This window comes from Tyto alba, unplaced genomic scaffold (assembly GCF_018691265.1).
Source record: "Tyto alba isolate M040663 unplaced genomic scaffold, T.alba_DEE_v4.0 Super-Scaffold_40, whole genome shotgun sequence".
Lineage (NCBI taxonomy): Eukaryota > Metazoa > Chordata > Aves > Strigiformes > Tytonidae > Tyto > Tyto alba.
In genome coordinates this window covers 8,638,693-8,661,457 of record NW_024881316.1, presented here as the reverse complement: position 1 = coordinate 8,661,457, position 22,765 = coordinate 8,638,693, and the positions used below count along the sequence as shown (strand labels likewise).

At 35.5% G+C, this 22,765-nt stretch overlaps 1 protein-coding gene across 6 annotated transcripts in view; it reads right to left on the bottom strand.

Annotated features, from left to right (window-relative positions):
• Nucleotides 1-22,765, bottom strand: part of EPHA7 (EPH receptor A7) — a 167,604-nt gene that overhangs the window by 36,322 nt on the left and 108,517 nt on the right. For all 6 annotated transcript variants that reach the window (XM_032989915.2, XM_032989917.2, XM_032989916.2 and 3 more), the window contains exons 6-7: nt 6,430-6,554; nt 2,883-3,051 (exon numbers count right to left, since the gene is read on the bottom strand). In XM_032989915.2, the coding sequence (XP_032845806.2) occupies nt 2,883-3,051; nt 6,430-6,554 (294 nt within the window). The remainder of the gene's footprint in view (nt 1-2,882; nt 3,052-6,429; nt 6,555-22,765) is intronic.

Here is a 22,765-nt window from a genome sequence, read left to right as displayed (position 1 = left end):
TAGATCCACTGGCTAAAAGTCATTTAATATAACTTTTAAATATTTCAGTGAATCAAAAGATAAAATTACCACTTAATTGATATTTTATGCATTTACATTTTCTTCCTGAGGCACTTCCATCTCTAATAACCAGCAATAATTCAAATAAAAAAATATAATGATTAAAGTATTTTGATCTGGGGCAAACACAATATAGACTAGAAGTATCATCCCTTTATAAAGCATTTTTACTTTATAATTTTGAAATTTTCAGTAAACATGTATGGAATGCCAAACACGTATGATATGTGCAAATGAAGGTATAAAATATGTGTATTTTACATAACATAATATAATGTCTATAATTCATCAAACATTGAAAAGTGACCATGCAGTTTCTCTCACAATTCAGGAACTAAAACACAACACAAAAATCTACTTAATGAGCAACACCAACCAAAAGGTGCCAACCAGTTGAAGTGCCAAGAGAAATTCAGGTGGGCAACATGACTAGCTGACTGTGACGGTCACTATATATATTCTTACATAAATATATATATATATATGTGCATATAAATATTCTTACATAAATATATATATGTGTGTGTATATATGTATACTCTAACTATATATCTATTCTTAAAATACTTTGACATATTTAAAAGCTGCATTCAGAAATCCACTGGAATAATGAGAAACCAATGCCTCTAAACTGCAATATAACACTGGTTTACTGTTCACCTGTACAGTACTTCACTTGAGGTACACTTCTTAAAAATGATCCAATAAATATCTTCCTTTAAAATGTTAATAAAAGACTAATTTGATTAGCCTGCAAGTTCTGATAAAACTATAAATAAATTATAAGAAACAAATATTTTTGTGTAAGACAATTCTAGAAGAATTCAGTAGAATTTACTATCTTTTTACCAACAATTTAATTATTTCTGAAAACTGTATATGGAAAATTGTGGATGCTTATCCTTGATGCAAATTATATTCTATAAGGTCCTCTCAAGATAATGGAAAATATGCAACTTTAAAAATTTGCTTTAATGAAAGCACAGGACATTTTGCATGGCATATCAAAACATAAAGCTGTCCTGTGAAAAGAGAAAAATCTACTGTGCATACTGGTTGAGTATGTTGATGGTTTATATGCAGTTTTTCATCACCTAAGTCAGAAAAAGGGTGCATAAGTGTGGTCAGTGATGCATTTATTCTAGGTTTTCCTAATCTTCCATATGTTGACCAAACTCTAGGCTAGACTCTTTACCTCTGAAATTATCTTTGCTAATCCTAGCACCTACCAATATGCTTAAATTCAGTATATAAAAAATACTCAGTTAATTAAGGAAATGCTGGGGAAATATTTTGGTCTGCTAATTTTAAATCACTCTGGACAATAAATTAACTAATTAGCAGAAACTTATGACAGATTATGATCAACTTTTAATGTGTTTTCCAGAAATCTACTCAAAATAAACAATTACTTCTGGCTGTACCTCAGGTTCTCATTCTGCAAAATGGGGATTCTGTTACTGACTCTTGCTAAACCAGAACTCTACAGATGGCAAGTATGCTATCAGACACAGAGCTAGTAATATTAGTAATAACACTTTATTGCTGTTATTATGATAATTACTATTTCCATTATGTCTATTAGATACGTGGTATTGTTCCTTATTGATAGTTTTCATAATCTGTGTGGAACCAAGGTGGAATCAAGACCTAACTACTGTGTTTTAAGATCACCCACAATTTGTTCAAGCGACATCTGTCTGCAATTAATAAGATGCAATAGTGTGTGTCCACACCTTATATATGCTGCATGGAGAGCAGTGAGCAGAGTTGGCATCATTACTCTCTGAACCTGTAGGCTAGGCATTCTCAGCTCCAGATCTGGCTGGCCTGAAGAAAATGACCCAAAACAGAGGAACCAAATTTGGGGCTGTGACAGAGTGGTGAAGTCCCCGGGAACACATGCAGTTCCTGTGAATGGGCTCATGGCTGCAAAGTCTCAGTGATGGCAGAGTTTCTTTCCGAAGACCCAAAATGTGGAAGATTTTCTCTAAGCATGCATGTACATATTTAGGCTGGTGAAGAAAAAGGGCATCAATGTGACTTTTAGACAAATAAAGGCACAAGATTGGTTTCAGCATCAAGGAAAGAGCAAGCTCTCCCAAAATATTATCTCTCTGCTGAGATGTCACAACCAGATGTCTGGTGTGCTGTACTGAAAGAATTTGTACTTCAGCTTCATACTTTCTTTTCTGAGGGTTTTTGAGAGGTTGTTTTTTATTTACACAGCCTACAACATATTACATGAGCCTTAAAGAAAGCTAGTATTTTGAAACCTCCGTTTCTTTACTAAATCAAGTTGAAACTAGTCAATGAACTAAAAAGACACTAAAGATGGACATATAGTTTAAACAAGACACACACATAAGCAAAACTATAAAGAGTTTTTTCAGGAAATCAAAAAAGGAAAAAATGACCTGGATAAGCCCCTGTGGGCTGAAATCTCATCTTACCTCCTCTCCCCAGTTACAGAAGAATCTATTAGTTATTCAGCTCACCACTACTCACTTCTCTTGTGGGCTAAAGAGGTGTGTATTAAAATGAAAAAAAAGTATTTTTATTTGTGTTAGAATGACATCAGAGGAGAAGAACCTGTTATGTTACAAACCTTTTCCAGCTAATTAGAAGGGTGTAATTTGTAGTTCTATGGCAAAACAGCTAATAGAAGATCATCCGTCAAAATACAGTGACAAAAATCCACCTTCATGTAGAACTTCATTCTTTCTAGTTTTAATAATATTGACTATGACTCTTTCCTTTCTGGCTTTACTTACTATTTACTACTACTAAAATGTTAATTTCCTATAAATCTAATTGTTTACCTGTGGTTTCTTCTAGTGTGGCAACATCCAGTCTGGGGCTGTAATTTCCATAACCAGCAGCAGTAAAAGCACGAATCTGGAAAACATACACTGTTCCTGGCTTTAGGTTATTAATAGACGCTGAAGTGGACTTGGTTTTCACTGTTGAATAGGTCCTCTCCCTTTGATCCTGAAAACAATAAGATTAAATGACATTTACAGGTCAGATTTTACCATGGTTGCACATCAGCAACTGACAGCCAGCCTGGGTAGTTTATTTCAATTTGTTGAATGCTTTTTTTCCCACCATAAAAAATAAAGCATCCTCTGTGGAGTATTGCAAAACACTATCAATGCAATGAGGAGCTCTAAGTGTAACATAAAATTCAAATGGGATGCTCGTGTTGTTACTCATAAAACATCCAGACATAAAATGATTGCTTCTTTGGCTCTGATTACCTTTTGTGAAATTTTGATGGGAAAACAGCTTGACCACAGCTTGCCTGGGGGATCTGTGGGGTCTAAACAACTCAAGGACAGGGAAATCTGTCCTTTCCTGGTGAAAACAACTTTCCTTGTTACCTTACAACACCTTTAAGAAACACAATACCACCAATGTATAACTGGCTGGATTTTGCACCAAATTCTGAGGTCCTTAACTCAGTTTTCACATAGTTTTGTTTTTCTTTTTTTTTTTTTTTTCCCCCTCTGGCTTTTAGTCTTTTCTCAGGTTTTGACTCAATGACGTCAAGAAGAACCAAGGGAATGAAGCTCAGTATGACAACACCCAAATTTTGAAGCTATAAGATTACAAACCCTATGGGTAATAACTCACTTTCAAATACTACAAAAGCTGAATCACAGATCATTACAGTACTCAAAAAGCTCTACTTATTCATCACATTTAGTGATCCAGATCCTCTTTCAGCATAGATACGTGCACCCTTGTTTACTTTTGGTGGCAGATGAAACCCTGATTTTAAGGGCAGAAGAGATGAATTAACCATCCATCTGAATGCACGCCATGACCAGAGGAGCACAAGCTGTATGAGGCAGTGCTAATGAGACAGATACAGAGGGAAGGAATAAATCTGTAACTCATTTCAGTAGTACTTCTCCAGCTAAAAATGATGAGGAACCTTTCCCTTTCCAGTCAGTAAAGCAGCAAAGGCTTTTGCTGAAATACAGGGTTAAATACAACATACATGATTTCTTTTCTGAGATACAGTAATAGCTTCTCCTGGGTCTCACCCAGTCTGTCATTTGAGCAAGCCCACCAGCTCAGCTAGCAACAATTTTTCATATCTTCTCCAAGAGGGTTTAAATCATCTGTAAGTGAGGACCATGGTAGAATGTGTGTTGGTATGTGAGAAAGAACAGGAATGCTTGAGAGATGAGAAACAAGTGTAAGGAAACCATAAACAGTCAGGTTTGGGACTGTAAGCCACAGTGGAATTTCAGAGTTTGGGTTTTGATGCATAAATGAAGATCATTTAAATTGCCAACAGTTCTTGCATTCAAAATAAATAAGTAACAAAGAAATAAAAATAACCTGCACTAGAAATCTCACAGGACAGGCTTACTTGGGAGATTTCAGGCAGTTTCCATTCCAGCCCTAGCCAGAAGTGAGAGGTGAAAAAAACACTTATCAGAATGTTTCAGAACCACAAAAATGTTTGATTTAATTTGATTCTAAAAGGAGCTGAAAGTTCAGATCTTTTTTTTTTTCCTTTTAAACTAATGGAAAAAAGCTTAAACTGCCTCTCTTGTTCTGATCAAGAAGCTTATGAAGAACTTTTCAAGCTGAACTACATTATTTTGGAAGGAATACAAGCATTTAAATATTTGTGTTAAAATTGTCTCACTGAGTTAAACGTATATAGTCCAGTTTATCTGTGATTGATTGTAGGATGAGCTTCTTATTCTCTGCAAAACTGGTAGGTTTCCTTCCATTACAAAAGAACTTTAACACCAGTTCTCGTCATTACAAACATAGGAAACTGGTAATGAATATATAGGGGAAATAATAAAAGCCACAATCTAAAAGCTATCATTATATGAAAGGCCTAGTATCTTGGTAAATTTACTGTCATTTTCCACTACTTATTTAAATTATTTACTGCCTATTAAAAAAAAAAAAAAAAGTTTTTTGATTTTTAGTTTTTTTTCTATATTTTTATGCAGAGAACAATTTTGGTTTTGGTAAATATGTAAACTTTTTTTTTTAAAAGTGCATGGGCTTTATTTATGGGTGTGCACACATGCAAATGCTTGAGAAACAGAAATTACCTGCTAAAATTAGTAAAATTTCTTTTAAAAAATTGCTTACCTATATGTACATATCTGGTAAATTTTGTTATAAGAATGATTAAGGTGAACAACTTAAACTGAGAGTTAGCATCAACAAATAAACATATTATTCCCTTCCCGAATCACATAAGGATCTTTTGATAAGTACATTTGTATAATTCAGCACTGAAAATTAGATGTGACACTTGATACTAGATCCAATCTGGTCTGAATTTACCTAATTCTATGTTACCTAGTAAACTGACATGCACTTTTTGATATAGAGTTACTATTACCTTGTTTGCAGAGATAAACTGTCTTCACAAGTGATCACAAAGGAGCTCCTTTGTTCACTTTGCATTTTAATTCATTGTTTTTTCTCCCAGAATGTTTTATAAAAATTAGGAATATGTTACATGCTGCAGTAAATTTCCCAGGGAATCTGAAGGAGCCTCACTTAGTCTGGGTCCCGTGACAAATATATAGCTGCACAACCTGCGTCACCCTGCTTTCATCCAGCTTACAGTTGCATGTGGCCCTACTTATATGCTTGTCAGAATTTTTTTATTCTAGAGTACTTCAAAGCCATCATGAATGACGCCCTAGACACGCTGCAATGAATGGCAAAACTCCAACTGACATCAATAAGATTGCAATTTCACTCTACCAGAAACAGAGATCACTTAATCTACTATTGAAAAGCAGCCCTCAATTCATTATTGTGTTGAGAGAACAAGTGAAAAATAAATTTCACAATGCTGGGACTTTTTAAAAGGACAAATGAGGAATATTTATCAGCTGAAACTGCAGGAATTGCTTTCGAAGTTTTGAGACACAAAGTTGAAACTGCCCAGCTCATAAGGAAATATCAAATGCAGTCAAGAGTTGTATTTGATATATCATCTCAAGACTGGAATTACAGTGACACAGAAGGAAATGAAGCAAGGTTTAAACACAATGTAAAAGAGACAGAAAAATAACAAATATGGTAAAATATCCAAGTCCAACTTAACAGTAAAAAAAAAAGTGGAAGAAAAAAAAAAAGGCAGATTTCAAGTGGATATTTCATTTTTAGGATACCAAAATACAATATATGAGACATATGATAGCAATAATAATTGCAGGGATTCCCTAGTTACTAAAAATGAGTAAAATCACTGTGACTTTGAAGAGATAGGAGAGTTGCTGGCTGATGGTTTTAACATTGTTCCACAACACAGCAAGCCAACATGAAGCAAACAGCACATTGTTGTACATTACAGATAATCTCAGCACTTACTTTCTCATAATACTTGATTTCATATTCAGTAATGACTCCATTGGGATGTTCCGGTTCCTGCCAGGAAAGCTCCACGCTCCTCTGCAGCACTCTCTCTTTCATTACTCCACTAACTTGCGAGGGAGCTGTTTGGACAAGATGTGTCAATAAATAAAAAGCAAATTTGTTGGATGCCTAAAATCAAATGTCATTACTGATCCACCCCATGCCGAGCCACTTTCATTAAGGTAAAAGAAAGCACCTTTTCATAGCTCACAATTCAAAGCTAATGAAAATTCAAGCAGGACCCTATTACTGTTCATAAACTCAGAATGGAAATCGAATTAAAGTGCAAACAGCAAAAGGTGGTATTGTTCAAGTTAGTACAAAACTAAGATTGATGGGATAGGAATAACAACTAAGCAAATCAATTCTGATTAAGAGAGCAAAGCAGATTTTTAGATTGATGTGCAGTAAATTAAGTCTAAATATTTATTGCATATATTTCTGAAATCCGCATAAAAAGAAAAATAATGTTTTAGAAACCAAATCACATTTTAGGCTGATTTCATATAACTGATTTCAATTCTGCTTAATAAATATTCTGTCACACTATCTGATTACGACATGACTTGGTGATGAAGACAACTTTGTTAAGAGACTAAACCCCTTCTTTTTCATTAGTTCAAACCTTCCCAAGCCATTCTCTCTTTAGAGCTGAAGTTTCCTTATTTGGTCTTGGCATCTTTTGAAAGTGTGAGACAATTTAAAAAGTAGATCTTGTGAAATAAAGCGGACACTGTCTTCTTCCAGCTCCCTGTGCAGAGACATACATACATGCATGCTTGCATGCATACACACATACATGCCGTTTCCTAACAAACATCACCCACAAACAAGCACCTTTTGGAATCAGAAAAAGTCCCACAGCAATGTACAAGCATTATAGAGCCACTGGCTCTGATTTAAAAATGTTTAAGAGATAGACTGAAAAAGTAACTTGTTTTATCAGCTTATCTCATGTTTAACAAAAAAGTTTTCTGCCGATGTGCAGTTGCAAAGGAGGCCAAATATTGCACTTTTCCTCAAACATACATATTGCCTATGTGACTGTAGCACAGAAGTCTTCTAAAACCATAGCTCTCAGCTATGGCACTGGAACCATGCAAAACTTGATCTTCTTCTCTTTCAATTCAATGGAAATAATTCAAGGGTGTAACAACACTTATGCAAAAGATAAATAAAGAGAGGACCTGATCCTCAGACCCCTGCAGTTAAAAGACAAATGACATTTATATGTACAGGAATTTGGTCATATTCAGAGAGCAGATTCAGACACAGGAAAAGAAATTAAAATTAGAGATAAATTTATTTATAACTTTTTCAAGTATACAATCTGGTACCGATTCTATAATTGAATGTTTGTTTGAACAAAAATTCTTGCAATTTTAACTTTTTTTAGGTAAAAAAAAAAAAAACAACCTAATTTCAGAACTCTACATAAATCTTTCACTATGCAAAATGATGAACAGTCTTCAGATAAAACAGTATTCTTATCCTATGTAACAAGTAGGTTCATTTAACTTCCTCTAATTTAAAGAACACAGAAATAAAACATGTAGTATGCACACCTATGTAGCACTAAGGATAAAAAAATAATGATAAAGTAAAAATATTTACAGCACGATAAAGACAATAACCCTCTAAAAAACTTGAAATTTGATTGTTAAATTCTTATTTTAATTGTGAAGTTTCTAGCCTTTTTTGTTATAACATGTATATTCATGTAGGTTTTTAAATTAAATTTATTTACATTTCATTAGAGGCTCCAAGAGTCCATGAAAATTAAGGATTGAAGCCATGCATGATAATTTTCATTATGAACTATTATGTTGTATATAATCAATATAATCAAAGTTGAAGACCTCTTAATGTAGGCTGCCTAACTGGTAAAATCATAAAATTGTATCATGCAAACACCATGGGTTGATACACCATTCCAAAGCCGGGATGGCTCTCTTTCACTCTTCTTGTATTCTCTTTCTAAAAGCTTAGAGTATTTTCACTCTCTAATTAGTGAAATATATTATCTTTTGTAGCTAAGAGTCTGGAATGCAGCAAACTAATTTACTCTGTCTAGTTTTCTCTGTTGTGATTAACTAGTTGTCTTCTTTGTCTAAATGAGTACTACAGCATCCTGGCTGAATTTCAGAGAGGTCATTATGTTTCATGTATAATGTTCTATATCATCCAGATAAATGTTTTCAAATTGTTAATTTTACATTTTTAGATGTCCAAAATTGTTAATGTTCATACTTATCATGAAACAATCTTATACTACCTAGATTACTGGAGTTTGTTCTCAACATTCACTGTCTTTTATTTTAGCATATCAAATTTTTTCATACCATTGGTCATAGCATTATTTTTTTTTAAGCAGTGAAGCAAATGAACTTGCTTCCTCTGGTATTAGTTAACTCTGCGTATGTGGGGAAGGAACAGCAATGCAGAGAAGGAAGAACAGAGAAGGGGGAAGATTTTATTTGAGGAAGTGAAATATACTAAGTTTCCTACTTAGCATCTGTACAAAGTACACCACAAACAGGCATATTCTATTCTTAAGGAATTTCCATTCAAAACAAAATCTCAGTGATCTATCACCACTGCAAGACAACATTCAAAACTCTTAAATAAATGTACACTTCAATATATTTTCCTGTCAATTATTATTCTTTTCATTCAAGAATGGTCAGATTAAAAGCTGGTTTGGGGTTTTTTTGGTTGTGTTTTGGCATTTTTTCCCCCCATAACTAAAAATGCTGTGCTACTTTTCATTGGTAGAAGAACCACATGAGGAAGAAAAGAAAGTCCAACCTTGAAGACCATATATATTGGAAGCTCTGAAGACAATTATGCTGTATATAATTCCCATACTATATGATATTCTTAAAATGCAGTGAATAACCTAAGCTTATTTTTTGTCCCCATATTTGTTGGGGGAAAAAGGGAATCATCAAATTGGTTCAAGCCAGAGTATCCTCCTCTGGCAAGGTACACTGGTCTGTTCTTACCGCAAGAAATCTCTGTAAACCTGAGCAACACGTAAGCCAGTCTACTGACGTGAGAGGCTAGATGTATATGCTATCTTTATCCTGCCTTTTGGGTTGCATTTCTTGATCTGTGCTTAATGAGAGTGTACAGGTCAGAAGCATGTTCTCCTTTATTCTAGCATATTAATTTCCTCCATATTCTCTCTGTGCCTTTCTTACAGACTGTTCTGCATTCATGTTTTATTTGTTCTGGCTTCCTGACACCTCCTTTTAAACCTTCAGCCCACTTCTCATTGCCTATCCTTGTTAATTAATTAACAACCTATTTATAGTTTTGAAACAACTATGTTTCAGCAAGCTTGAAAATGAATTAAAGCATACAGTTCATCTCTAAATACAAGATAAAATATGGTATTAAATCACAAAAAAAAATATATAACTATAAAAACAGAATTTAAAATGCCATTTTTGCTCCCATTGCTAGCTAAACCAATAAAATAATAATAATGAAGAACTATTTCTGGTATTTTTTTTCTTTTAGTAATCTGGTTCTTGCCACTGCATCTATAACAAAGTTGTTTGTGATAAAGACACTTCTTACAGCATTTCTAGACAACTAAGTACCCAGTCCTGGATGACTTGAGCATGCATAATCCCTACTGTATCACTTCAGGTTACAAAGAAGTATCACTTGTCAGAATCATTATTTCCATAATATATTACACTGGGGGATACAGACTGTTCAAAACACCATTTGCTATCAACTTTCTGATATACCTCATCTCTTCTTTTTCTCCTTCCTGCTGACACAACATCCAATGCATCAAACACACACAGCCTCACAGGGCTAACAGGCAGATGTACCTACACATGCTTCATAAGAAAGTATTTCGAGAATGACAGGCCCTCAGCACACTCATTCACCTTTTTTAAATGTTTCAAATATACCATTCAGCAAAAGGAAAAATTGATTTTCACCGGGTTTCAACATCACAGGCACAGAGAAATATAACTCTGCTGGGCTTTACTGATAAAGCCTTCAAGTTATATAGATTTCAAGGTGGTCATCATTTTCAGATCAAGTTATAGAAAAAGTTAAAACTGAGGTGTCAAAGAGAGCAGGATATTCCAAGGAGATATTCCAGGGAAAATATTGCATCTGGTAGACTGATGTGTTACATTCATACAAGCCAAGCATATGGTATATTATTAATATGTGCAAATATTTAAGTAAAGAAAACTGTGGTGATTGTTTTGGAACGCACTGCTTTCAGTCCAGAGTCCTCTGAAATGTTATCATATAATATTGTTCATGCCTTTAATCTCCATCCTTAGCTATTCTCTGGTTCTCATGACTAACGTTTCCCTTAATTCACAGTGTACTTTCCAAAAGACAGAGAGATGCAAACTTAAATCTTTTGCACTTTGTATCAGAAAAGAAACCTGCAAAAAAAAAGTACAAAATAATAAAACAAAACAATAAAAATTAAAACATGTGAAGCTGGACTTTCACATATAAGAACTAGGCATAACCCTCCAATAGATAGTACAAAATCAGCTGTAACGCCTTTTTATTGAAAAAAAATAACTCAGTAGAAGAAATATACCTAGCCATTTCTCTGAGATTTCTTAAGTCCTCCATCTTGAATGTGTCTCAATTGCATCAACAGCATCAGTTATGGAGACTTATAGTTTGATACTTTTTAAAAAGTGTCTCTAGAAGCAGCATCTCAGGTGTTTAGTACTTCACATGTATAAAACAATCTATTAAAAATCCTCAGAAATAAGGGTTTCGAATCTGCAGTCCCACTTCATGCAGAAAGTCTCACAAATGAACATGAGTCAGTGCTCCCAGTGCAGGACCAAACCGTATATTAATAAATGCTACCAAATCTACGTTTGCAACTCCAGGTTCATCATTTGTTATAAACAGAAGAATGAATGAATGAATGAATGAATGAATGAATGAATGAATGAATGAATGAATGAGCGAGCTATCAGCCTTCCTCAACCATATTTTTATATTTCTTTGACTTATAATAGCAATGATGTGCTTATGTCAATCTGAGCTTTGTGTTGCACTTGATGAAATCAACAATAACACTCTCACTTTCATAACACAGGACACTTACAGCACTTCTCAAAGGACAAAGACTATTGGCTTTTGGCCTCTTTCCTTTTCATATTGTGAAGATATGCAGCAAGAACTCAAAACCACCAGCTTTTCATACAGCAGCAGAGATATCAATTTTTGCATCCATGTAAAACTGTATCTTAGGGCCCACTGTAAATTGTACATTACATGAACATTAACACCATTTTTCTGCAACAGTGTTCTACAACGGTTGGGGGATGTCTTGAATATTCAGCCTGAAGGGGACATTGCTAACAGATGCAAACCATGGAAAAAAAAGAGATATCAGCATCCCAGTGGTTATAACCTACTCTATTATTTCTTTTTAAAATGTCTTCGTTGTCTCCTTTCTTGGCAGAAATCTTTAGATAAGAGTTGCTTTGACTCTACATCTATTTTATGTCAGACTGGAATCTGGTATCTTACCAACAACAAATGCAAAATGAAGCCATGTATACATATATGAAAATAGTAGCAGAAATTATACTGTTGTTAGCTCTTAAGTGGTTGTTCAGGAAGAGAATACAAAACTCCCTATACTCTATTACCAGTCCTGCACCAAGATTACCCAAATGGCACCCTTCAGCACTGGCTTGAGTACTAATTTGTTCCCAAGAGAAAGTGTGTAAATGAAGTCATAACCTAGCCTCCCATTATGCTCTGGTTTGCTCTGAAGGGAACTTTGGGCTTCAGAATTGCCAAAATTACTAAATAAGAGTAGTAGGCAAACAGATTATACACCTTGAGGAACTGCAGCTACTGATGTCAGTGGCCTGGGGTGAGCATGTGGCACCACACTGGTTTTTATGCTGGTCTGAAGCCGTGTGCCCCAGGATGCACGTCCTCACTCACTTCTAAAGAGCTGTCTGATGTACACAGCTGTCACTTGAAACAAAACCTTGACAAGGGTTTGCAGGTACTGGGCAAATTTTAAAACTTTACTGTGTTGATACTTCCCTTATTTGTTCATTCAGTTTCTTACAAAGATACAAAAGCTTTGTGTGGGGGTAAAAAAAAAAAAAGGGAAAAATAGCTATATACATATATAAAAAATATTTTATATCTACATAAATTGTTTATTATATTTATTATAATTTTAAAATTAATTAAAATTTCACAACACTGTAATATGGCAGTGCTACTCAAGCCATGATAGAGACCTGCCATGGCTTGTCCTTTGAATGTTTGGGAAAAAATGCCTACATTTCTCTTCATGTTTACACTAATACTTACAGTAATTTTCATGTTATTTTATATGATAGTTCATGCAAAAAGATAATAGAAAAGAATATGATACCTCTTAAACTGAATATTATTAAATGGATAGATGAAAATTCGTAAGATTTTCTTTTTTTGTTCCAGTATATTTCTCTCTCCTCAGTTAAAACTCCACATGACAAAGTAGTCCATGATAAAAGGTTATTGAGTACCACTGTATTATGTCATTAGTACCCATTGCTTTGGATCAATGACAGAGAAATTCCCCACTGTGTTTACAAGCTGCAGCATTCAAAGAGAGACCCAAATAAATAAGATATTTTACACTAACAATATCCTACAGAGAAGGCATTTTAACTTCCTCTCTGACACACTTTACTTTCCAGCTCATAAATATAACACAGTGTGCTTACAGTGCTCTGTAAGTCATGAGAAGAGGCACACACAGCTGTCTTGGCCACTTGAGGATGTCCTGAGTACATGGTAACAGGCAATGTAGTCAAGTAATACTTGACTGCATTACTCCATTACATTTTTTGCCATTGCTTTTGCGGTTGAGAAGCTCTCAGATTACCTGCTGACCTACAGAGAGGAACAGAAGTAGTAGTTACCTGAATACTTTTGTAACTCAATTAATAAATGTAAGTCAAAAAATAAGGAAAAACAATAAATACATTCTGATCTGACCTAGTATTATTAGCAAAGTTCTAAGAAAGCTTATGCTCAAATAACATTCTTACCAAATATGTAGTGATTTACTAATTGTCCATATCTTTTATATATCTGAGGCATTTACAATAGTTAATAGTTTGGCAATTCCTTCATCTAGCTTGAAACTCACCAGCTGGATCAGTTTTATATGCTGTCTACTCTGGCAAAATTCTGGGCATGGAAACCAATAAAAAGAAAGAAAAACAGCTTAACAGAAATAAATTAAACAGTTTAGAAAGATCGGAGCTGACAGTATTTCTGTCATGTTTTGGTTTTTTTTTCTAGTCAGAGCTTATATCTAGACCCATTCTATGAACTCCCCTGTTTCTCCTGCCTGACATTTGGTACAAATATTATTGTCATGTCTGTGTCCCACTTCTTCCAAAACTGGAGACTTGGGCATCAATCAGCGCTGAACGGATGCTGAGTTGCGTAACAAGTGACAACATCGACTCCCAAGGTATCCACAACTCTTGCTTTGTGAATAAGTTTTGACATGTCAGGCACAAACCTGGTTCTTACAAATGTGTTAGAGTAACAGACCAGCCTTACAAATAACAGAGAGTGGCTTTTGTTCTCCTGAAGCATTTGTTTTCCTTTGCAGAAGAAATATTTCTATGCTAATTAGATTTTTCTTTTGTCCTACCTTCTTTTGCGATTCATCTTTCATAACTCTTTTTTTTTTTTTTTTTTTTTTTTATTAGCAGAAACATCTGCCACTAGCCTTGCAGTAAATCTTTGGCACACAGGTATTATTCTTCATTAAAGAAAACAAAACACCACAAAACTCCCAAAAGATGAGGATACTCTTTTCCCTGGTGGGCTACTCAGACACATTATGTTCTCCTTCTGTCTCCAGTCATCTCTGCTAGCAAGTGTCAATTACAGACACAGGTTTTAGGGAATGAAAGGATAAAGCACAATTTACAAATACTTTCCTCTGGAAGCAGACAGGTGTAATGACTGAGACTGCTGTAATTGAATTTCATGCTGTCATCTACTCAGTCACAAAAAGATGTCAGCTTCAAGGATGCTACTCATGGGAAAACAAAAAACAAAACAAAAACACAACAACAAAACCCTCTAATAGATTCTCAATGCTACTGTATAGCTAATATTGCCACCCTAGTTTGGCTTCTCTAAAAGTAAAAGTTGCTTTTGCTGGAGGGTATGAGGTGACTAGAACGGTAGCTTTGGAGGCCTATGGACTAGTACAATTATGTTTATTTAGTGTAGGATGTCCAAGAGACAATTGAGTGCATTCCAGTCCCATAACAAAGCATTTTGTTTCAGACACAGCCAACGAAAATCTGGAAACAAAGCGCCATGCCAAAAAAATAAAAACAGTTGATCAAATATTAACAGAAAACCATATAAATATTCTATAAAGATGTCAGCACACAACAATAATTATCACTGTGCCAGAGGTCTGATCAAACTGATGCTTTCAAAGACATAATTGTTCAGTGGGGAAAAATATATTACTCTACTAACATTCCTAAAATGTATACAACTCCTGTTCCAGCCTTCCAAATTCCTGTGAAATGCATTATAATGGCACTGCTAACGACAGGCATATTTCTGAAAGCAGCATGGGTGGTATTTGAAGGGAAACAGGAAGAATTCCTTGCAAAAATGGCTTGCATTATTTTGCACGTTATGAGTCTGTACTTCTTCCCCCAGAGAACATTAAATCTCTAGAATTTAAGGACATAGATAAATATCCATCTGGGAATCTCTGCTACAGTGATAAATATCAGAAGTAACAAGCCTGAAGTTAGTGACTATGCACAGGAGTGAAAGTCATGTCCCTGAGAGGAAGGTCAGGCACAGCAGTCAGCCCATGACTCCCTCGGTCAGGGCTTGTGGAAGAAGCAGTTTTGCTGGCCAGACTGAGGTCACCACTGTGGATAACCGCCACTGACATACAATAGTCAAATTCTCCCTTGAAGTATAAAAATTCCTGTACATTCAAACAACTGACAAAAAATCCACTTGATACAATGTCGAATGTCCCAAATTAAATAATTTTGCCAGTATGCATGAGCTGTTCAGAAAATACTGTCATGCAAAAGCAGAAGTAAAACCTCTTATTTTGTAAAGTGAGGCTAGTTGATTGATTTGAATATGCAACATAAATTAATACCTGCTTATTAAACAGCAGTTATTACTTTAGAGATAATGCACATATTTACTTATTAATAAAATACACAAAACTTGTACAAAAATATCTTCAGATTGTTTATATATTCTCTTTTTTGCAATCAATAATATTAGAACTTGTAACAGGAATAACACATTTTTAGGACTTATGCAACTAAAAATTGACATGATTTAAAAAAAAAAAGAAAAATGTATCCCTATCATCTATTAAACAGTAAACTCTAAACATAATTTCCAAAAGACTAAAATATTCTTGACTTAAATATTCTTGACTTTGAGTAGATATTGGTTCCTAAATCTCCTTACTGCTTAAAATAACCTTTGATTTGTGTTTTTTTTTTTTTTTTTGTTATTTGAGAACATGCTATGGTTCAACACTTCTCCAGCTTCTGCTTACCGTAAAACTTTGCACAAAGACTTGTCTGATGCAGAAACTTATTAAACTGGAAAGACATCAATCATTTAATGAAAGAATTTACAATGTGGTTTTAAAAGCTGTACATAATCATCATCTTTTTACAGACTTTCTAGTGGCTCCACTTCTCTGAATGCTATGAGGCTCTAAGGGAAACCCAAGTTCTGTATCCAAAGGTTAACTTCTTGGAGATTTAGATTACGAAAATGTCAATTGCACAAATTATAAACCCATTTAGTTTTCTGATTAGTTCCACTTTTAGCATACCATTTAGGCTCAATTCTGACCTCTCATCAATTATATTTTAGTTTAGCTGCATTGATTTTATCTAAGTTATCCTTGCTTTATACCAATAGAAATAAGATCTGAATCAGGTCCTAAGGGTAAAGTAATTAAAAATGTAATTACCACAACTGATCATGCAATGTAGCTACATCATTAATTGGTTACAATAATTTTTTTTAACAAAAAGATTAAAATTTCTTTTCCAATTTCACAGAGATAGGGTTTTATTCTTTTATTTGAGAAAGAGTTCTGAATGGGATCCAGACAATCTAACTCAGGCACCTGGGTGCACCTTTAGGCAACTACAGCTCTCCTAAATTAAGTGCTTAAGTTCTCCCAAATAGATTTGCTCCCTGTGACAGAGTTAAGTGCATTGAAAAGATCCAGAAAGAGGTCCTGCCCATTTAAACCGAGACCCATAAATTCAAAAATATCTTCATTTTAAGGCCTTTGAAAAACTTTCTCCACTGACTATAGAGTGACTTCAGGCACTGATTTTAGAAGAAACAGATGACCTGGTACACCATATAAACCTGACACATAACATTTGCATACTTTTAAGGTGACGTAGACCCCATCATCCTCACACACTATCTAGAATTTCTTCATAGCTCCTAAATTTTCCTTGTGAATTCAAGGAGTTGTATTCCTCGATCCTTAAAACACCTTAAGTTAATCAGTCTGGAGTCTGCTCTGACTGACCTCTCATGCAAATCTTGTAGGATCCAGGTTTCTATATACAATAGCATGAGTCTAATTCTTGATGAGCTTAGAGGCATTTTAACAAGCTGCTAGCTAAATACTGTAGCTACTTACATAACTACAACTTCATAGTTGTAGGGAATCAATTTAATCATGAAAATATTCCTAAGTATAATTGAAGTGTGAACTAACATTTTTATAAGAAAAAAAACCCACAAAACAAAACAAAAAAACCAGAACAGCAACTTCTGGGTCTGATTCGCTTTCAGATTTTAATGGTGTGAATAAGTAGTGACTGCACTGACTCCTTTCATCCTGGATGCTGAACTTTAATCAATATCCAGGATAAAGGAGATGAAAATGGAGCTCTTTGCAGTAACAGAAAACCACGCAATGTTTAGTTAGAAAGGTTAAACTTAAAAAAAAAAAAAAAAAAAGATACAAAGCTGGTTCTATTTTACTGCAGAAACACTCAATATATTGTAAAAATAAGCAAAATTTCATAAGCATCCTTGATTAGTTTATTTCAGTTCTATTTATCCTAAATAATAAACTTTGCATATGATTTTCCATTCCCTCACTCATAGTGAAGGTAGTGGGAGAGTGAAGGGTTGGTCTCCCTTTCAGACTGTATGGAACACACACTTGTCCTGTTAAAATAAAGTATGGAAAAATAGTGTCTACACATCTTGCAAGTCCTTCCAGGTTGTAAAGGATAGAGCAAAAAGATAATAAAACCAGAATGTCACAAAAGAAATTAAACTTGAATCATAACCACAGCACTATCCCGTGTTTTAAAGAAAATTACTGTTTTCCTACACATACTGTGTAGATCATTTTTCAATTACTATTTTCCTATGAGGCCCCAAGTCTACAGTACAAATTATTGTTACCTACATGTATATATATAGCATAAAAGTTGTATTCACCACCAACACGGAAAGACTTAAATTTAGTGATTCCAAGGTATATCACTAGTAGAGCAACTCAACTTACCTGAGTGAGCACAGTGTAAAATATGGTTCATATTTAGATTAGCCAAACAATATGACATCATTTAGACCAACAGTGTATTAAATATCAGAATGTGCAAGGTTGCACAGCATGTGAGCAGAAACAGAAATAGGACTATAGCTACTAAATATCAGTTTATTGCCTTATTCATTTGAAAAAGCTCCAGTGCAATTATTTATACTCATTAATGTATTATAATACACATATTAAGATGGATATACATCAGAATCATGAACATCTATAGCTTGTTTCTTTAATGAATATGGTCTCAACACTGCTTACTGTATGAAATGAAAAAATAAATTATTGGTGGCACTGGAATTTCCCATGATAATAAATATACTGAATGATCATTACTTTCCCTTAAATGTGCATGTAAAAACCCTGCCTTAGAAAACAGCTATGCTAAAACAATTACAAACTCCTCTCATGATCAGTCAATGATAAAAATACTCAATTTACTCATTACTTAGATATGAGTTTTTGTAGCTCTTTACATAAATCCTACTGAAGAAAGGTGGACTAGTAGGTTACTTAGCTAATCAAAGCTGTACTGCACACATGCACAGGGAAAATAAATAAAAAAAAAAAGGGAAATACATTTTACCCTTTGTTCTGATTAGCCAACAGTGTTTGAATTAGTCATAAAGTAAAGCTGGAAATAATAAGGGCATGTCTTATTTTAAATCTCTATTTAAAGAGTTTTTCTTTTTTTAACCTTATAATTTCTCTAATCCAAACTAAATTAAAGGTTTATGAAATACACATATAAAGTCAGATAATATAAAGACTCATGACACTTTTATAATAACATCTGTATCCCACAGGAACCAATCAGAGATTCATACATGCAGTATGTGTGCAGATTATTAAGATAAAGGACAGATACCTTCAGATGGACATGATTTCAAACTGATTTTATGCATGGAGCACCCAACAGGCATATCTTTACTAAAAGAGCATTTACCATATACTGGCTGCACACATTGCAATATTTAAGGTAGTGTACAATTTATCAATAAATACCGTTCTCCAGATCTGAATACAAATTTCACTCTTTCCCCAAGTGTGCAATACCCACCTGGACTGATCCCATCTAATTTTGTACCTGAGATGTTGAAATGCAAGTCCAGCCTCCTTAAGGTCCTTTCAGTTAGTGGAGAAAGAGATCCTGCAGGTCATTTAGATCTTATGGTAAGCAAGCCCTGGGTGGGTCTTTAAGTTAGATTTTGTTGTTCAGTGGGTGTCCCGAGATGGAACCTACATCACTTGACTGCTTTTTCATGCTACATCTTTCATAGGACCTGGGGGGTTTATTATTATTTTTTTATCAATATTCAGTTTTAAATGGTTAGTCTAATATCTGTTTTCTGTGATAGAAATACACAGATGCTAATTTCTGGTATTTGTATCAATTTATTACCCATAGCTGGGAACTAGTCTCCTTAATTTAAACACTTGAGTCTATGCAGTAGATACCTAATGAAAAACTCTCCCAAGAAGAAACCTAACCAGGGAAAGGGGCTGCCCTAAAAGGCCTCCAGAGAGACATGCTATCTGGTAGAGCTCAGGCACCCAGATAGGGAGGCAGGAGTTCCCTCAGAGGGACCTTGGAAGCATCTGCCACTCTTCAAGAGGCAAAGAAGGCATATCCTTTAAGGAGACTGGTTTACTCAGAGCCTAAAATTTGTGTCGACATGCGATACACAGCAAAGTTTAGCAGATGGAGTCTACCACCTACCCACCTTTCTGCTGCAGTCATTAACTTTCCTCCAGGATCCCTAGAAACCACTCTCACCTTCTAGATACAAACAGACTTTTTAGTTTCTGCAATTAATTTCCACAAGATTGTATTCTATAAAACACACATAAAGATACATTGATACACATGATAAATTAGGATTGTGACTAATGTAGGTTTGTGAGGTGTAACAAGCAAACAGCTAGCCAGCTGACTCACAGCACAACAGCCATATACATGTGTTTTAAGTGACTGAGCTTGGACTGAAGTTACAGGCTCAACCAAAATTGTGCTTAAACCCTACATTTTACTGTACAGCCAGTCTATCCAGATTACATACTCTAGTGTTAAGTATGTAATTCCCCTTCCCTTTTTAACTCTGTGGTAAGCTGTTGGCAAAAGAATTTTAAAAGTAAAAGAGATCTTCAATATGGTACTTTAAAATACTTGGAATATAAAGGGAAGGGAAGGGAAGGGAAAGGAAGGGAAGGGAAGGGAAGGGAAGGGAAGGGAAGGGAAGGGAAGGGAAGGGAAGGGAAGGGAAGGGAAGGGAAGGGAAGGGAAGGGAAGGGAAGGGAAGGGAAGGGAAGGGAAGGGAAGGGAAGGGAAGGGAAGGGAAGGGAAGGGAAGGGAAGGGAAGGGAAGGGAAGGGAAGGGAAGGGAAGGGAAGGGAAGGGAAGGGAAGGGAAGGGAAGGGAAGGGAAGGGAAGGGAAGGGAAGGGAAGGGAAGGGAAGGGAAGGGAAGGGAAGGGAAGGGAAGGGAAGGGAAGGGAAGGGAAGGGAAGGGAAGGGAAGGGAAGGGAAGGGAAGGGAAGGGAAGGGAAGGGAAGGGAAGGGAAGGGAAGGGAAGGGAAGGGAAGGGAAGGGAAGGGAAGGGAAGGGAAGGGAAGGGAAGGGAAGGGAAGGGAAGGGAAGGGAAGGGAAGGGAAGGGAAGGGAAGGGAAGGGAAGGGAAGGGAAGGGAAGGGAAGGGAAGGGAAGGGAAGGGAAGGGAAGGGAAGGGAAGGGAAGGGAAGGGAAGGGAAGGGAAGGGAAGGGAAGGGAAGGGAAGGGAAGGGAAGGGAAGGGAAGGGAAGGGAAGGGAAGGGAAGGGAAGGGAAGGGAAGGGAAGGGAAGGGAAGAGGAGGGAAGAGGAGGGAAGAGGAGGGAAGAGGAGGGAAGAGGAGGGAAGAGGAGGGAAGAGGAGGGAAGAGGAGGGAAGAGGAGGGAAGAGGAGGGAAGAGGAGGGAAGAGGAGGGAAGGGAAGGGTTTCTTTTTAAATCAGTGGTTTCTTTCTGAGAAATCAGATGCCTTCATCTGCCTCACTGACTTTAACATGAAGAAAGCAAAATCTGGAAAAATTCTGGCCCAGCCCTGACTGTATAACAGCAAGTGAGGTATCATGACTGGTCTTGAGTACTGGCTCAGTACTTCCAGAAGGTTAGGAATGCAAACAGTTGGCTAGAGTTTAAAGGAAGATTAACTGTTGAAACAAAAAAAAAAAAAAAAAAAAAAAAAAAAAAAAGCCATTTTAATGATTTACCAGAGTCTCAGAACAAGTTAAACTGTCTGCATAGATACAAATAATGACAATAAAAATGTTAGACTAAAGAAATTCTCCTTACTTATAGAATATCAATGTTTATCAGAGGAACTTTATTTTGTTGTTAACAAGTTGAATCATGCAAAAACAAGATCAATAGGGAGGATGTCTTTAAAGCTCCGCTGTTACATAATGGAAATTACTTTGAAGAGCTGGCTGTGTGTTCATGGAGAGTTAACAAACTGTCCCTGCAGGCGCTGGTGACATTAGGCAGCTCAAAATACAGTATTTCACTTGAAGCATAGCTGACTCATTCTATTGGTATAAGCATCACATGTTTAGCATTAACCGCTTTTACAACCTGCTTTATAAATATATTTTTCTTCTCTTTCCAACGGCTGTATTCTACTTTCTTTTGTTGCAAATATTTTTGCTTGTTACTTTTCCCTCTGACAGTTTGACGGTTATTACCTTAAGACATTGCAGGTGTTCTTTAGTTCTTTTCAAAGAATCATCTAGGTACCTAAAGCCTTCAGGACATTAACAGGTGACTAGTTGTTAATGGTACACCTAAAAGAATAAAGCTCAAAGGCAGAAAATACAAATATAAATAAAATAGTGATGGGAGCATTTAATGCTTTTTAAAAATCCAGTGGTATTATTTTTAAGTTGAAATGAAGAATCGTCTAATCACTGGCACTTTATAACATGGCACTGTAACACTCACATTATAACAAATGGAACACACTACCCTCTTAATTAGGCTATTAATCATTAGAGTGAAAGGTGGATCAACAGTGTTACCTCCAGATACAGATTTCCAGATTGTCATTGGTTATCTGGGGAGTGGCAATTTTGCAGGAATGCTATTTTTGCTTAAACACCATCCTTTGCCCCAGTCATTCTGGGACTGAGAGTAAATGTCCCATCTTTCCTCTGTCTCCACAGGAAAGTCCCTTTGCCAGGAATCAGGACTTTGGAAGAGAATCATTTGGTATGAGAAGCAAATTTATTAATCTGACTTTTAGAAATGTCACCTGGTCTGCACCAACTTTTCCTGGATAGAGCCACAGTCTTTTCTGAATCAAACTTGATACAGGCAAGACTCTCCTTCTCTTTCCAGAACAAAGCAGACAAGAGAAGAAAGGTAAGCCTTACTCTGTGTATCTGCTATCCTATTATCTCTGCTATGAATGCCTGATGAGACTGATCTGAATTTTCTACTCTATAGATTTCCTGTCTTCATTCCACCTTCTTTTATTTTTTCTGTATTGAAAAGTAAAAAGAATGACAAAGTGTTTCTGACATTGACTCAACTATCTTTTAGGTTATGTCTCATGCACTTAAATGCTCTCAAAGCTTTAAAATAAAGTTGTGGAGTTTAAATAACAAAATGGTAAAGC